Source organism: Panthera pardus, unplaced genomic scaffold (genome assembly GCF_024362965.1).
Source record: "Panthera pardus isolate Hobbes unplaced genomic scaffold, ASM2436296v1 HiC_scaffold_25, whole genome shotgun sequence".
NCBI classification, from domain to species: Eukaryota; Metazoa; Chordata; class Mammalia; order Carnivora; family Felidae; genus Panthera; species Panthera pardus.
In genome coordinates this window covers 51,601,634-51,620,250 of record NW_026526821.1, presented here as the reverse complement: position 1 = coordinate 51,620,250, position 18,617 = coordinate 51,601,634, and the positions used below count along the sequence as shown (strand labels likewise).

Below are 18,617 nucleotides of genomic sequence, written 5' to 3'. Positions count from 1 at the left end.
TGGACTTCATGTATTTCTGATGGGAATACAAAAATTATATAGCTGCTTTAGAAAACAGTTCGGCAGTTTTTTAGAATTTTAAACATGACACCCACCATAGGACTCAATGATCCCACTCCTGAGTCTTTAGAGCAGGTGTAAGTGAAGTTTTCCTTACAGGGCCAGAAAGTAAATATTTTAGGGTTAAGAACATAGGTCTCTGTCACAACTACTCAATGGTGTCACTGTAGTGCAAAAGCAGCTGTAAGACAGTATATAAATGAGTGGGCAAGGTTGTGTTACATTAGCATTTTATTTGCAGAAATAGGCAGCCAGCCCTAGTTTGCTACCTCTTGCACTAGAGAAATGAAAACTATGTTCATTGAAAAAGATGTATACAAATGTTTATAGCAGCTCTACTTATAATCATCAGAAATTGGTAACAACCCAAATGTCCTACAACTCATGAATGGATAAGCCTGTGGTACATTCATACCGCGGAGTATTACTCAGCAATGAGAAAGAATAACCTATTGACACAAGCAAAGACTTGGATGAATTTCAAAGTCATTATCTGAGTGAAAGAAGCTAATATCAAAAAGTTACATACTATATGATTCCATTCATATGATATTCTTGAAGAGATAAAACTCAAGTGTACAGAAATGATCAATGGTAAGGGCTCAGTTGGGGGTGCAACTCTAATAATGGGAATGAATCTTAGTGGAAGATGGAATTGTTCTGTATCCTGATTGTGGAAGTGATTCCATGAATCTATACATATCAAAATTCATAAATGTACATAAACTATACATCCCCCAAATGGGCAGTTTTTTGAGATGATTGTTTACCAATAATACCAACATCAATTCTCCCTATTTAAATTTTTTAATGTTTATTTTTGAAAGAGACAGAGAGAGAGAGAGAGAGAGAGAGAGAGAGCGCGCGCAAATGGGGGAGGGGCAGACAGAGAGGGAGACACAGAATCTGAAGCAGGCTCCAGGCTCTGAGCTGTCAGTACAGAGCCTGATGGGGGGGCTAGAACCCATGAACCATGAGATGATGACCTCAGCTGAAGTTGGATGCTCAACTGACTGAGTCACCCAGGTGCCTCCAATTCTCTCCCAATTCTTAAAAACCAATTCTCTCCAATTCTTAAAAAAAGACAGTAATCACCATTTTGAGCCTTTATCTCCTTACCACCTAATCCCTCCTTCACAGTTTGCATGCTAGCTTTGTCTGCACCATTTCTTTCAAAAATGAACTTTTAGGAAGCAGTCTAAAGAGTTTTTTTCAGGGCGCCTGAGTGGCTCAATCAGTTAAGCATCCCACTCTTGATTTTGGCTCAAGTCATGATCTCATGGTTTGTGAGTTTGAGCTCCGCGTCCAGCCCTGCGCTGACAATGCAGAGCCTGCTTGGGATTCTCTCTCTCTCTCTCTCTCTCTCTCTCTCTCTCGCTCTCTCTCTCTCTCTCTCTCTGCCCCTCTCCCACTTGTTTTCTCTCTCTCTTTCTTGTCTCTCTCAAAATAGTTTTTCTCAGTCATCATTCCTGATCTTCTTGCAGCATTTTATGCTGTTAATTATTCTCTCCTTAAAGCTCTGGTTTTTAGCTTCTGGGATGCTGTACTTTTTGGAATTTCCCTCAGCCACATTGAGTGCTACAGGTAGTATCTATTTTCTTACATAACCTGTTCCTCTTCATGTTTAATATCTGAAAAACAAGCAACAGAATTATACAGAACTGTGCTGTCCAATACACTAGACACATATGGCACTTGAGCACTAGAAACGTAGCTAGTGCTACTGAGCAATGAAATTTTTAATTTGATTTAATTAATTTATTCATTAAAATTTTTTTTTAATGTTTATATTCAAAAAGAGAGAGAGAGAGAGCGCATGAGCAGGAGAGGGGCAGAAAGAGGGAGACACAGAATCCGAAGCAGGCTCCAGGCTTTGAGCCATCAGCACAGAGCCCAACACAGAGCTCGAACCCATAAACTGTGAGATCATGACCTGAGCCGAAGTTGGACACTTAACCGACTGAGCCATCCAGGTGCCTCTGATTTAATTTAATTTAAAAGCTTGATATCTGCTAGCAGCACATAGACTAAAATTGGAATGATAGAAGATTAGCATGGCCCCTGCGCTTGGATGACATGCAAATTCATGAAGTGTTCCATATTTAACAATAAATAACTAGATAGATACGTAAATAAATAAGTAAGCAAACAAATTTGATATACAATTACTGAAAACTTCTAAGTATATTTGGAACAACTTGAGTATATTAATCTATTTTTTTCAAACCTAAATTTTATGAAATCTAAATACAGACCAAGTATTACTGATGAAAACCTGGCATTTGAATTAAGATGTAAATGTGAAATATACACCAAATTTTAAATGCTTAGTACAAAAAAAGGAATGTAAGGTAGCTTATTTACAATGTTTATATTAAATGCATGTTGAAATTACACTATTTTGAATATATTGGGTTGAATGAAAGATTATTAAAGCTGATTTCTCCTGTTTGTTTTTACTTTTTAAAGTGTGGCTTCTAGGGGCGCCTGGGTGGCTGAGTCGGTGAAGCGTCCGACTTCGGCTCAGGTCATGATCTCACAGTTTGTGGGTTTGAGCCGAGTTGGGCTCTGTGCTGACAGCTCGGAGCCTGCTTTGATTCTGTGTCTGCCTCTCACCTGTTCACACTCTGTGTCTCTCTCTCTCTCTCAAAAATAAATAAACATTAAAAAAATTAATAAAAAAAATAAAATGTGGTTTCTAGAAAATTTTAGGTTACTTGTTGGGTCACATTATATTAGATAGCACTGATTTGGGAGTTTCAGTTCCCAAAGACATACATACACACGTATGTATGTGCATATATACACACATATATACATGCAAAGAATATACATACATATATGTATTTCTCAATTTATTATTTATACAAGCTCTGCCTCACATGATTCCAGGCAGGGTTGTGCTGTCATGTGATAGTTGCAAATCCTTTCTCAGTTGATGGGTGAAGGATCAATTTCTGCACATGACAGTTTAGGTTATATGGATGTCAAGAGCAGCACATGCAAAAACCTTTATTTTCAGAGATGCAACCAAAGCAAAAGTTTTAAAATGAAAATAACTTATGTCCACGAATAAAAAAATGGCAATGTGCAATCATGTTGGTTTCTCTTGTTCCTAAGGTTCTTTATGAACATTTTAAATCTCATCATGTCTATTAAGTTCAAAAGCCAAGAGAATATTCAAAATGCTGTCTACAAAGTAGTAGTTTGGGATTACTGTAGAATCATTCAAATTGGTAGCACTGAGAAAATGATGGGATAAACTGACAGTATGAATGGTTCTGAAGTAAAAAGGAATCATGTGATATATGAAAGATGTGTCTGCAATTGATGCTAATTAGCAACAGATACTAGAGGTGTTTGAGGAGATGAAAGAAACTTGTTTTATCAGCATCAATGTTAAATGCCTGTTAGCTCAATTAATCCAGAAGTTGAGGACTCAGATTAATCAGGTAAAACCACTGCTAATGAAAAATGTCATAAGCCAAATATTTCTATGAATTCAACTCTTATTCAAATTGAATTTGCAATGCATCGACATGACTGATGGAGCTGTTAGAGTGCAATTCATCCCCGTGCTAAGGAGTTCCTTGTAGAGAACATTATAGTTAGATGTGTGATTTGGGGGAGGGGTAATTACTTGTGAGAATAAATTTGGGTATAACTGGTTTATGCTGGGAAAAGATGTGGGCTAGAATAGACATCATCATGGAGAAGAATGTCTATTTTTAAAGACCAGAAGGTCGGACTCATCCTCTCATTTGGTGAAAATTGAGGTTTTTAAAGCTTACTAAATTGTACTTAAGAAAAGTCATCCAAGTTCCTCAAGAAGATTCTCTTTTTGGCCCATTCCTTTTCAGAATTTTTGACTAAAACAGATTAATGGTGGTAATATAGTAAAATTAAGTGTGCTTGGGTAAGTGTGCTTGGGAAAGTTGCTTACTGCTCACTTCCTTGGTTTCTGTATCTGTAAAACCAAGAATAATAATATATAATAGTACCCTCCTCAAGTTGTTGAGAATTAAATGAACTAATACATGTGAATGCTAAGAAAAGGACATGGAACAGCGCAAGTGCTTACTTGTTATCTATGGCTGTTACTACTAACTTTCTTTCCAAGGCAAACTCATAGTTTCAACTGTCACCTAAGGTTTACGACTTCCAATCCATCATAGATCTTCATCCCACTATTCCATCTACCTACTAGGCATCCTCACTTGGATATATAAATGGCACCTAAAGAAAAATAAATTAACTTTCTAAAATAGGATCTTCCATCCCAAACCATATTCTCTTTACATGTTATTTCTAATGTATGTTAGTCACATTACTAATCTCAGAACCATTTCCTTTTCTTTTATTCACATCTAATATGATTGAGATAAAACAAAACAAAATGCTGCTCTTCTCTCTTTATAAAGGCAATATTTACTCCAAAAAATTTGGAAAATATGGAAAAGCCAAAAACGAGAGACTGAGATGGCCTGTAAGAGGCCAGGTTAATTTTAAATGATTGGATAAAATTGTATTTCATCTACATTTAAAAAAAGATAAAAATCATCCATAACCATAACATTATAAACTTCCGGTTAAAAATTTCAACATATTTCATTTGTTTGATATTTTCCAGATAATTAAGACTTTACGTATAAAGGGATATGATCTTTTTATGCTTAATGTCTTCACCACTGAAAATATTTTATAAAATTAATTAATATGTTTATTTATTTAGAGAGGAGAGAGAGAGAGAGAGAGAGAGAGAGAGAGAGAGAGAGAATCCCAAGCAGCCTCCCTGATGTAGCAGAGAGCCAGACTAGGGGCTCAAACCCATGAACTGTGAGATCATGACCTGAGCCAAAATGAAGAGTCAGATTCCTAACAGACTAAGCTACTCAGGCACCCCATAAAACTTGTTTTAAACTAAGATTTTAGATTACAAAAAAAATTTTTTTATGTTTATTTTTGAGAGAGAGACAGAGACCGAGCACGAGTGGGGTAGGGGCAGAGAGAGAGGGAGACACAGAATCTGAAGCAGGTTCCAGGCTCTGAGCTGTCAGCACAGAGCCCAATGTGGGGCTCGGACTCACAAACCACAAGATGATGACCTGAGCCAAAAACAAGGGTCGGATGTTCAACCAACTGAGCCACCCAGGCATCCTTAAATTAAGATTTTAAAAATCAAATTTCAAAAGTAAACATTTTTAGTGACTTGTTTTTGTTTTATGGTTACAATATATACTCAGATATTCCTGAGGATAATGATTCAATTTTTAAAAGTTTTCTTCTGTTCTTTGTTTCCACTGGTACTTGTTCTAAGCTGGTATTACACTGGATATTCTAAAAAGCCTGCTGGTAACATTGTTTTCTGTAACGAAAGTTTGGATGGAGGGGCTGTGTAGATTAGTGTAGAGTTCCCTGTCTTCATCAGAGGTAGAACAATTGAGGGACGCCCACTTATATGCACATAAACTGTTAGTAGGTGTTATGGCTCACTTCATTTGTACTGGTTCAGTGGTCCTGACCAAAAATGGTTTTGCAGGAAGAAAAATAATTTTTGTTCATTATAGAATTTTGCTCATTTTGAATTGCTCTCAAGAACAGAATGATTTATAAAACAGTAGTGTTTTTCTTATAAAGAATAGGTATGAAAGATGTATCTGACCGCAAAAATACAAAGAACCGAAAACCTCCCGTTTCAAAGTAAACTGTGTAATTTCACAAATTAGATAAATTAATCAAAACAAAGTACTATTTTTAAATGGTAAATGTATTTTTTGAAGTTTATTTTGAAAGGGTGAGCGAGGGATGGGCAGAAAAAGTGAGAGAGAGAGAGAAAGAGATAGAGGGGGAGAATCCAAAGGAGGCTCCCAGCTGTAAGCGCAGAGCCAGATGCTGAGCTGTATTTCACACACAAACTGTGAGATCATGACCTGAGCCCAGACCAAGAGTGGGACGCTCAACCAACTAAGCCACCCAGGCGCCCCTAAATGGAAAATGTATTCTTTATTGTTGAAATATAATTTGAATTCAAATAAGTTTTTTCCAGACCTGTATATAAGTTGAGGAGTATCATTGTCAGAATATTTGACTTAAGAAGTTGATTTATTCCCGTTCTGAGAAAGCCATGCAATAAAAGCAGTCTCAGGGTCGTGGGGGAGGGGGAGCGTGGTGGTGGAAGTAAACATTTTTGAAGATTTGGAAAATACAGAAGACTCATCCTGAGATGACTAGTGTAAATATTTGGGTATATACGGCTCTGCTATTGAAATATATATAAATCTGGGGGGCTATTCAAATTATTCCATTATAATAGTCTAAAAACTGTATTTATGGCCTATCTTTTAATTATGCACTTTAAATTTTCTCATATAACATGTTTTTTTTAAAAAAAACAGGGATTTTTAACATGTATTGCTTAGTATTCACACGTGTCCGACATAATCTATTTAACCAACAGCCTCCAGAAAGGTTTTTTCAATTTACCCGCTCACCAAAATGGGCTGAAAATGCTTTTTCTTTCCACGGCATCGCGTAATGAAGATTACGAAGAAACGGCCCAAAGTTTTGAGAACCCATCTGGGAAAACATTATCTCGCTGATCCAGTGACTAATCCTTGGAACCAGCGCGGCGTTGAACTCTCCTTTCCGGAATCTCACTACCCACGCTCTGACAGCCCAAATCCCACCAGGTCTCGGAGGGACCGCGCGGAGCCTAGGGCGGAGCCAGCCAGTCGGCTTCGCGGCGGGAGCGACGCCGACGTCGGCGTGGCGCACAGTGCTGTCGCAACACGCACGCGGGCTGAACCTCTCCTCGGTCGGCGACGACGCTGCGTCACTGGCTTTCGGGCGCTTCGCTCGCTCCTGGAGACGGAGACCGCTGTGGGCCTCGGCTCTGGCCTCCCGCGCCTTGGGAGTTAGGTCGCTGGCGCGATGAGGCGCAGCAAGGCCGACGTGGAGCGGTACATCGCCTCGGTGCAGAGCTCTGTCCCGTCGCCCCGAGAGGTGAGCGGGGCCTGGAGAGCCGGGCGGCCTCCGCCCTGGCCCTGCCATGGCACGGCGCAGCGCCGGCGTCATGGCTCCCGGCGGCCGCCGCTCCCTGGCGCGTTGAGGCGCCGGTCGGCTCGCGCGGTCCGGTGGGCGGCGTGGCGCTCGCGAGCTGGAGGGGGAGGAGGGAGTCCGCGGCGGGCTGCCGTTGGCGCCTGCTCTTCCTCTTCCTCCTGGCCTGCTCCTGACGGTCTTCGCTCGAGGGCCCATCCCGTCCGGGGGTTCTTTGGCTGCGCCCGCGCGGCCTCGTCTCTCGCGTTCAGGCGCCTGCCATATGCGGCGGATTTCTTCTTGTGTCCCGGACACTTACCCGCTGTGGTGGAAGCGGCATCTTTCAGGCTTTAGAGGTCGATGGAACCCAGCGGGGGACTGACGCAGCTCCCCGGTGGGCTTTTTCCTTCTTTGACGGGCGACCGTCGTAAGCATCAAGCGGACCGGAGCTGGGGCAACTACAGTTGGAATTCCCTGACCACGCACATGACACTGGAAGTCCCCCTATTTTGAGGCATCTGTCATTGTGCGTTTATGAAACGGTTCTGCTCCTACTCTTCACACTTCGCTCCCATTCCCACCGCTCTTAAGAGGCCTATTTGCCTTTTTGACAAACGCAGTCTTGGGAATTCTGAGTTTCTTACGGGCCATTGTTACTATGGCTTAAAATTTTTAAGCTTTTTGACAACATGCTCAGCGTATATTTCCTCTTTTAAGATAGTATGCCAGATATATTTTGGATTCATTGGAATTTTAGTGATTGAATGTGGCGGGTGGGGAAAAAGGATAAGGGTGGGTGGTGTGCACAAGATCTTGAGTCAGTTTGCTTGGGAGTTGAATCACAGCATTGCCATTTATAAACTATGATTTCAGGCAAGTTACGCTTCATCAATAAGATGGAGTAATGGTGTTGATAGGCAAGTTGCACTTCATCAATAAGATGGAGTAATGGTGTTGATAGGAGTATATAGGATGACCCATATTAAACCTTTAGAGCCATGCTTGGCACATAGTAAGGACAGTCATTCAAGGTCTCTTCTCGGCGAGGGCCTATGAAAATAAAGAGGTGTTAGGAAATTTAAAAAAAATCCAGGGACCGACATGATTATAATAGCTATAATTGTTTCTTCGATCATTTACTAGGCATATGTTATCATATGCTGTGTTCCCAACAATCCAGTGGATATTGAAACCTGGAGAGATTAAGGTACTTGTTAAAGGTCAAATAGGTGTCTCTGTAGGATTTTGGTAGTAGGTCTGTTTTAGTTTTTATAGGAGTAATGGAGTAGCCTGTTCCATCAGAAGAGAGAAATCAGTACCTACATAGAGACTGTAATTTCAAGCTGCTGGCATAGTCCTAAACACAAACGTGGTGTCAGAGTCTAAAACAGAACTTTTTACGGGTTTCTGTACCACTGAAACTGATACACTTGTTAAAAAGCAAGTTTAGAGCTTTCATGAGATTTTTAGTGAGGATTCTAACTCCCAAAAGATTGAGAGGCACTGGTCTAGACAGAATTTAGAATGTTCTTTGAACTACCTAACTTTTCCATCAAATAGGGGGTCGGGGCAAAATTTGAAGGACTGGTTATTATGGCTACCTCTGTTTTACATTTAAAGAGTAGTATTTTAATCAGATGTTTTTCTTCAAACATGAGAAATCATTTACTTTAGAACCTGGGGATTTCAGTGGGATTTTGATTAGCAAGTGAGTAACTTTTATAACAGGTGGTGGTATTCTATAAACTTAGGTCTAAGTGAAAGGACAAAACAGGGTGCTTTGGAAGGGAGATGGAGGAGGCAGAGACTGGTTGTGAAGAGTAGAAAGATTAGTATTTACTTGGCTCGTAATTTGGTAGAGACTGACCACATGTGAACTGACTATGCTTTCTGTGATGTCCAACTTCTGGAATGCAGTGATGGGTCCATAGTCCTATGTTCCCAGGCTTTCATTATGCTTTCATTTGTTTGTCTCCTCTTTTGTCATTTTCTATTCCTTCACACCTGCTTTTGTCCTTATTGAAAATATCACTTGTGTTTCTTTAATTTTTCTTTCTCTAGTTGGCTTCTATTTAGTTTTCCTAGATTTCTGTTCAGTTGGCTTCCCATTCCACACCCCTAATTCCTACTGCTCAGAGGCAACCTGACGGCTCTTAGTTGTTTGTTCTGCCACTTACCACCTATACTTCAGACTTGTGAACAACATATATACATACTTTTATTTCTCCATCTCCTTTTCAACATTTTAGACACTTTCTACACTGTTCCTCCAGATTTCTGTCCACAGATCTTATTTCTCCTCCTTATTCTTCTAGTTCTGTTGTTGTAATTTTTAGTTAAATGAATAGTTTGTGTTTATGTAGTTATGGGAAGGTACATATCATAGCATATTTTTACATTTGAATCACCTTTAATATGTAGTTTTATTTTTCCTGGAGATTTGCTTTATGTTTTGGTTTGTTTAGTTATCAATGATGTATTACTAATTCTTTACCCAAACTCAGTTTAACTCTCAAGTGTGATCAAAGAGATCACATAATCTGTCAATTTCAGCTTAATTTTTTTTTTAAGTGTTTATTTTTGAGAGAGAGAGAGAGAAAGCATGAGCAGGGGAGGGGCAGAAAGAGAGGGACAGAAGATCTGGAGTGGGATCTGTGCTGACAGCAGAGAGCCCAATGCAGGGCTCCCAACTCATAAACTGTGAGATCATGGCCTGAGCCAAAGTTGGACACTTAACTGACTGAGCCACCCAGGTGCTCCTCAGCTTAAAATTTTTTAAGTGTCTTGCTTCTGGAGCACTCTTGTCTTACTCCTGGAGTCTGGACTGACTTCTGCTTCTCTTTGCTACACAGTTCTAGTCCTGGGACTTTGCTTTATCATCATCCTTAGAATTCCCTTCACTTTTTTTCTGTATTAAACTCTTGGTTTCTTGTAACTCATGTCCTCTTCCTCTATTTTGGTGTAGCACAATCATGTTTGCTTTGAGAAGGAATGGTTGGGAATTTTTTTTTTTTTTTTTAACATTGTATGCCTGAAGAAGTCTTTTATCTAATTTATAGTTTTGTTTGTCAGATTCTAAAAGTATTGCTTCATTTTCTGATCATTTGTATTGTTAGAAATCTGATGTGATTCTTGTTATTGATATCTTGTAGGTTTTCTGGAAGTTTCCTTTCTTTTAAAACATTTTTTAAAAAATGTTTATTTTTGAGAGAGAGAGAGAGAGAGAGAGAGAGAGAGACCGTGAGTGAGGGAGGGGTAGAGAGAGAGGGAGACACAGAATCCAAAGTAGGCTCCAGGCTCAGTTCTGTCAGCACAGAAGCCGTCGTGGGGCTCGAACCCACAAACAGTAAGATCATGACCTAAGCCGAAGTTGGACACTTAACTGACTGAGCCACCCAGGCGCCCCTGGAAGTTTCCTTTCAATTGGAAAACGTATTTCCTTCAGTTCTGAGACATTGTGTTATTTGAGGATTTCTGCCCTGATTTCTACCCCCTTATCTATGTTTTTGTTAACTGAAAGTTGGTTCTGGTTTGATCCTCCATATTTTTTTCTTTTACTTGAGTCTTACGTTTGTTCTGTGTTTAACCTTATCTTCCACAGGAAGGGGTTTGGGGAACACATCATTTCAGTATCTTGACTTTGCATATCTGCTTCTATAACCCCTGCCCTCATACTTTTCAGAGGACTCCATAAGTTTGGAGCCCATTAGTTTGTACTGAGAACAAATTCATTTGCTTAAGCTCTTTCCAGGAGGTGTTGGGGACCTAGGAGTGGGGAGTCAGTTGTCTGTGCAAGATGAGGGTAATGTGGCATCTCTCCAGGTCTCAGTGTTTTTATTTTCAGCCCTACATCTGTTCTGATAGTTAGGAGGTTAGATGAATTCAAATATTTGCTTACAGTGGCATAAAATGTCATGAAGAGAAGTAGTGACTGATTCATGGATGTCCTGAATCATGGACTTGATTCATGGATGTCCTGAATCATGGACTGACTGAATTATGGATAATGTTGGCTCTTTTCTTCCTATCTATGTATCCTTAAACAAGGCACTTAACTTCCTTAAGGCTTTAGTTCCTTTATAAAATGAACAGAATGGGGACAGAAGATTATCATGTTTCCCCCAATTTTATGGTTCTATAGATTATTCTTTAAAAAAATTTTTTTAATGTTTATTTATTTTTGAGAGAGAGAGAGAGAGAGTGAGTGGGGGAGGGACAGAGAGAGAGGGAGACACAGAATCCAAAGCAGGCTCCAGGCTCTGAGCTGTCAGCACAGAGCCTGACGTGGGGCTTGAACCCATGAACCGTGAGATCATGACCTGAGCTGAAGTCGGATGCTTAACCGACTGAGCCACCCAGGCGCAGTTTGTTCTATAGATTATTCTTTAATAATTGCTGTTCAGTTATCTTAAGGTTGTCTTCTTTAATGAGATATTTGGAAGCAAAATAGTGGAGTTGGCTTTTCTATTATATGTTGACATTTAACTTGTGGGAATCTTCATTTTTTAAAAGGGGAAGAAAGTTGTCATAAACTACTTCTTATCTTAAATTTATAAATTTGGGGAGGGGGATAGAGGCCTTGTGTACCCAGTTCTGCTATATTCATTCTTTGCTTTCAAAAATATTTATGATGAACTGCAGTTCAGTCCTTGACTTGTTTTTCTCAGGTATTTGTTAATACTGAATGAAGTTTAAGATTGTAGTTCTTTTAAAATATATCCTGTTAAGGATGTACACACAATACTGTCATACTAAGGTCATGGAATAGTTTTCTGAGTATATGTCACTATTTTGATATAAAATAAAATATTTTATACAGCTTTATTGAGATATAATTCCCATGCCATATAGTCCACTCATTTATTAAAGTATATAGTGTGATGAATTTTGGTATGTTATGTTATTGATATTTTACACTGTAGTAAAATATATATAACAATATTTGCCATTTTAATGCCTTTTTAAAAAAGTTTTATTTTAATTTATTGTTAACGTAGAGTGTTATATTAGTTTCAGGTATACAATATAGTGATTCAACAATTTTATACATTATTCTGTGCTTATCATGATAAGTTTAAGTTTTTAATCCATATTAGCTATTTCATTGCCTCACTTCTCTGGTAACCATCAGTTTGTTCTCTATAGTTAAAAGTCTGTTTCTTGATTTGTCTCTCTTTTTTTCCTTTGCTTGTTTTGTTTTTTAAATCCACACTGAGTGAAATCATAGGGTAATTTGTCTTACTCTGACTGACTTATTTCACTTAGCATATTATACTCTAGCTCCATCCATGTCGTTGAGAATGGCAAGATTTCATTTTATTTTATGGTTGAGTAATAATCCATTGTTACTTCACACACACCCCCACATCTTTATCCATTTAACTATTGATAGACATTTGGGCTGCTTCCATAACTTAGCTCTTGTAAATAATGCTGCGATAAACATAGAGGTGCATGTATCCCTTTGAATTAGTGTTTTTGTATTTTTTGGGTAAATAGCCAATAGTTGCTATTACTGGATCATATGGTAGCTCTATTTTAACTTTTTGAGGAACCTCCATGCTGTTTTCCAGATTGGCTTCACAATTGCATTCCCACCAGCTGTGCAAGAGGGCTCCTTTCTCTCCACATCCTTGTCAACTTTTGTGTGTGTGTGTGTGTGTGTGTGTGTGTGTGTGTGTGTGTGCATGCACGTGCACGCGTGCACGTATGCCATTCTGACGGGTGAGATGATATCTCATTGTAGTTTTGAGTTGCATTTCCTGGATGATGAGTGATATTGGACATCTTTTCATGTGTCTGTTGACCATCTTGTATGGCGTCTTTGGAGAAATGTTACTACATTGTCTTCTGTCCATTTTTAAATTGGATTATTAGTTTTTTGGGTGTTGAGTTGTATAAATTCTTATATTTTGGATGTCATTTGCAAATATCTTCTCCTGCTCAGTAGTTGCCTTTTATTCTGTTGATTGTTTCCTTCACTGTGGAGCTTTTTATTTTGATGTTGTCCCAGTAGTGTATTTTTTCTTGTATTTCCATTGTCTCAGGAGACCTGTTCAGGAAAAGGTTTCTATTGCCAATGTCAGAGAAGTTACTTCCTGCGCTCTCTTCTAGGATTTTTATGGTTTCAGGACTCACATTTAGGTCCTTGATCCCTTTTGAGGTTGTGTGTGCGTGTGTGTGTGTGTGTGTGTGTGTGTGTGTGTGTGTGTGTTTGGTATAAAAAAGTGGTCCAGTTTCTTTCTTTTGCATGTAGCTGTTTAGTTTTCCCAACACAATTTGTGGAAGAGACTTTCTCATTGCATTATTCTTTCCTCCTTTGTTGGAGATTGACCATATAATTATGGGTTTGTTTTTGGGTTTTTTATTCTATTCTTCTGTGTGTTGTTTTTGTGCCAGTACCATACTGTTTTGATTACTGCAGATTTGTAGTATAACTTAACTCCAGAATTGTGATACATCCAGTTTTTTTGTCTTGTCCAAGAATTGTTTTGGCTGCTTGGGATCTTACGTGGTTGCATACAAATTTTAGGATTGTTCTAGCTCTGTGGAAATAGAGCTAGAGCTGTTGTGGAAATAGCTGTTGCTATTTTGAAAGAGATTGCATTGAATATGTAGATTGCTGTGGGTCAGTAGACATTTTAATATTTGTTCTTCCAATCCATGAGTGTGGAATGTCTTTCCATTTTTTGAGTGTGTTATCTTCAGTTTCTTTCATCATTGTTTTATAGTATTCACCTCTTTGGATAAATTTATTCGTAGACATTTTGTTGTTTTTGGTGCAGTTGTAAATGGGATTGTTTTCTTAATTTCTGTTTGCTGCTTCATATAGATTTCTGCATATTGGCTTTACTGAATTTATCAGTTCTAGTAGTTTTTTGGTGGAGTCTATGTTTAGTATCATGTCATCTGCAAGTAGTGGAAGTTTTATTTTTTCATTACCAATTTGGATGCCCTGAGATGAATAAATAACTCATTCACCTATATGCCCCAGATGATTTTCAAACTGCTGCTTCTATGCTGTATCTCTGTATGCTGTGGTACTTTAAGGGTGGGGACTCCCCCTTCCTAATGCTCACCAGGTTCTCAGAGCTAGATCTTGATTTTTAAATTCCTTGGCCCCTCTTTCAGAGCCAGCTATTATGGCAATTCATCTGCCCCATGAGGGCTCCCTGGTGTGATAAACTATTTCCCTTCACTACACTACTGACTCCCTGCAAGCCGTGGATGGCCATGGTCCGTTTTGCTCCTAAACCAGGTCTCCTCATCTTTCTACCTTATTCCATGTGGCCTCTTCTCAACCTTTAGTTGTGGAATTTGTTCTGCTAGTCTTTGGATCATTTTGTGTGTTACTTACACTGATGTGCGTGTTCTCTAGTTTTATCTGTGGGATGAGGCAGGCTTAGTTAGGGTCCTCTTTCACCACCACACCATCTTCCCAGCCTTCATTTTAACCACTTTTTAAAAAATTTTATTTTTTTTAACATTTATTCATTTTTTGAGAGACAGAGAGAGACAGTGCAAGTGGGGAAGGGACAGAGAGAAGGAGACACGGAACCCGAAGCAGGATCCAGGCTCTGAGATGTCAGCACAGAGCACAACATGGGGCTCCAACTCATGAAGTGTGAGATCATGACCTGAACTGAAGTTGGACACTTAACCAACTGAGCCACCCAGATGCTCCTTCATTTTAATCACTTTTAAATGTACAGTTCAGTTGTATTAGTTCTATTCATAATGTTCAACTACTACGACTATTTCTAGAAACTTTTTATCACTTCAGGTAGAAACTTGGTAAAAAAAATTTTGTGTAGAAACTTAGTGACAATTAAGTAGTAACTAGTCAGGTTTCTCCTCTTACCTTCTGATTACCACTAATCTTTCTTTAAAAATTTTTTTTTACATTTATTTATTTTTGAGAGACAGAGCACAAGTTGGGGAGGGCTAGAGAGAGGAGACACAGAATCTGAAGCAGGCTCCAGGCTCTGAGCTGTCAGCACAGAGCCCAATGCGGGGCTTGAACCCACAAACCGTGAGATCATGACCTGAGTTGAAGTCAGACGCCCAGCCGACTGAGCCACCCCATGCGCCCCTCCGCCATGCGCCCCTCTGCAAATCTTTCTTTATGAATTTGCTTGTATTTGATATTTCATGTAAGTGGGAGCTTACAGTATTTGTCTTTTCATATCTAGATTGTTTTACACTTGGGTTGTTTCTACCTTTTGAATTTTGCAGTAATGCTGCTGTGTATATGGGTGTATGAATATCTATTTGTGACCTTGTTTTCAATTCTTTTGGGTATATTTCCTGGAATAGAATTGCTGGTCATAATCTGTTTAACTTTTGATGAATCCCAAACTTTTTCCCATAGTGGCTTCACCGTTTTACATCCCCACCAGCCTGTAAGAGGGTTCCAGTTTCTCCACATCCTTGACAAGACTTGTAATTTTCTTTTTTTTATATCTTTCTTTTTAAATTTTAGCCATCCTGATAGATGTGGTTTTTCATTGTGGTTTTGATTTGAATTTTCCTGATTACTAATAATGTTGAGCATCTTTTTCTGGCTTACTGACCATTTGTATATTTTCTTTATAGAGAAATGTGTTGTCAGGTTCTTTGTCTTGGGCTTTTAATTGAATATTTGTTTTCTTGTTGAGTTGCAGAAATTATATATTGGATATAATTTCCAAATACTTTCTCCCATTCTGTATGTTGCCATTTCACTTTATTAAAAAAAATTTTTTTTAATGTTTGTTTTTGAGAGATATAGACAGAGCACAAGGTGGGGAGGGGCAGACACAGAATCCAAAGTGGGGGGGTGGAGAATCTTCAGGCTCCACATAGAACCTGACGTGGGGCTCAATCCCATGACCCTGGGATCACGACCTGAGCCAAAGTCCAGAGTCACTCAACCAACTGAGCCACCCAGGTGCCCCAAAATGATGTATTCTTGATTGATTTTCTAATATTGAACCTTCCTTGCATTCCTGGGATAAACCTCAGTTGGCCATATATTGGGTGTATAATACTTTTAATGTGTTTTGGATTCATTTTGATGAGAGTATTTTGTTGAGAATTAAAGTTAAAAATTTTTAATTTTTTGCACAGTTTTAGGGCAGTTATGTTCACAGCAATATTGTGCAGAAGGTACAGATATTTTCCACATACTCCCTTTCTCCACACATGCTTGGCCTCTCTCATTATCAACATTCCCTGCAGAGGGGTGTCCTTGTTACAATCGAACCTACTGTGACACCTTATTATCACCCAAAGTCCATAGATTACCTTAGGGTTCACTCAAGGTGTACAATCCGTGGGTTTTAACAAATGTATAATGATATGTATACACCATTATTGTGTCACACAGAGTAGTTTTATTTCCCTAAAGATCCTTTGTGCTCTACCTGTTCATCCATCTTTCCCCCTCCTCCCTGGCAACCACTGTCTTTTTAGTGTCTCTATAATTTTGCTTTTCCAGAATGTCATATGGTTGGAATCCTACAGTATGTAGCCTTTTCAAATTGGCTCTTTCCATTCAGCAGTGCACACCTAAGTCTGTATATCTCTTCATGACTTGATAACTCGTTTATTTTAAAGATTCTTAAAAATTTTACTGGAGACAGCACGTTTGTGAGCCAGGAAGAGACTGGGAGGGGGATAGAGTAAGAGAGAGAATCTCAAGCAGGCTCCACACTCAATCTGGAGCCCAGTGTGGGTTTGTTCCCACGACCCTGGGATCATGACCTAAGCCAAAATCAAGAGTCAGACGCTCAACCAACTGAGCCACCCAGGTACCCTAAAAGTTGATTTGTTTTAAAGTGCTGAATAATATTCTCTTGTCTACATGTATCACAGTTTATTTACCTATTCATCTACTGAAGAACATTTTGGTTGCTTTGAAGATTTGGCTATAAACATCTGTACAGGTTTTTGGGTGCACTTAAGTTCTCAGCTCTTCTGAGTAAATACAAAGGAGCATCGTTGCTGGATCATATATACGTATATGTTTAGTTTTATAAAAAACTGCCAAAATGTCTTCCACAGTGTCTGTACCATTTTGTATTTCTACCAGAAATAAATGAGAGTTCCTGTAGCATCTCAGTCTTGCCAGCATTTGGTTTGTAAGTGTTCTGGATATTGGCTATTCTGATACGTAGTGCAGTTGCTGGGTGGAAGGGTAGTTCTATTTTTAGTTTTTTGAGGAACTTCCATACTATTTTCCAGAGTGGCTGCACCAGCTTGCATTCCCAAAATTGGCTTGTTTTCTTATTGTCAGTTGTTAGTATTGTATATTGGATAATAGTCTTTTCTCAAATGTTTCTTTTACAAGTATTTCCTCCCAGTTGTGACCTGTCTTTATTCTCTTGACAGTGTATTTTGCAGAACAAAACTTTTTTTTTCCAGAACAAAATTTTTAATTTTGATGAAGTACAGCATATCCATTCTTTCATGGAATGTGCCTTTGGTGTTGTATCTTAAAAAGTCATCACCAAACCTGAGGTCAATTTAGATTTTCTGGTGTTATCTTCTAGAAGTTTTATAGTTTTATGTTTCCATTAGGTTTGTGATCCATTTTGAGTTAAATTTTGTGAAGGGTATAAGGTCTGTGTCTAGATTTTTTTGTTTTTGTTTTTTGCATGTGGATGTCAGTTGTTCACAAACCCTTTATTTTCTCCATTATATTTCATTTGCTCCTTTGTCAGACCTCAGTTAACTCTGTGTCACCGGTGAGTGCTGTTCCCCCGCAAACCCCAATTCAGCCTCCACTGCTGCTAGGTGCTGTACAGCTGCATCAACTGCTTTTGGACATATCCAGCAGCTGGTTGAGGTCCATGCCACGGTAGGTGAATTTGTGGAAGGTGGTCTTCTTTTGCTCCACTTCTGCCATCTTGTCAGTACTTGAGAAGGGATCACCTAATACCACATTGTCTTGATTACTCTAGCTTTATGTAAGTATTGAAGTCAGGTAGTGTCTGTTCTTCCAGCTTTTTTCTTCTTCAGTGTTGTGTTGGCTACTCTGGGTTTTCTGCCTCTGTATATAAACTTTAGGATCACTTTGTTGATATCCACAAAATAACTCACTGGGATTTTGATTGGGATTGCTTTGAATCTATAACGAAGTTGGGAAAAACTGACATCTTGTCAAGATCAAATCTTCCCGTGAACATGGGACATCTCCATTTATTTAGTTCTTTGATTTCATTCATCAGAGTTTTGTAGTTACTCTTAGTAGATCTTACACCTGTTCTGTTAGATATATAACTACAGTTGACCAATGAACAACATGGTTTGAACTGCACGTGTCCATTTATATGTGAATTTTTTTTAATAAATGAGGTATAGTATTGTAAATGTATTTTCTTCTATGGTTTTCTTTTTTTTTCTTCTTTATGATTTTCTTAATGTTTGTTCTTTGGTTTTATTATAAGAATACGACATGATGTCACATGCAAAATATGTATTAATCTCCTGTTTATGTTATTGGTAAGGCTTTTAGTCAATAGTGGGTTATTAGTAAAATT

The 18,617-nt window shown here is 38.8% G+C and overlaps 1 protein-coding gene and 1 pseudogene across 2 annotated transcripts in view; both read left to right on the top strand.

The window, feature by feature from the left end:
- Positions 1-2,069: 2,069 nt before the first annotated feature.
- On the top strand, positions 2,070-2,166 carry LOC128773623 (U6 spliceosomal RNA; annotated as a pseudogene).
- A 4,714-nt stretch (positions 2,167-6,880) lies between these two features.
- LOC109258054 (E3 SUMO-protein ligase RanBP2) overlaps positions 6,881-18,617 on the top strand; it is an 81,955-nt gene continuing 70,218 nt past the window's right edge. Inside the window, exon 1 of one of the 2 annotated variants that reach the window (XM_019434583.2) lies at positions 6,881-7,062. In XM_019434583.2, the coding sequence (XP_019290128.1) occupies positions 6,991-7,062 (72 nt within the window). In that variant the 5' untranslated portion in view covers positions 6,881-6,990. The remainder of the gene's footprint in view (positions 7,063-18,617) is intronic. The other variant, XM_019434585.2, reaches the window with a different exon arrangement.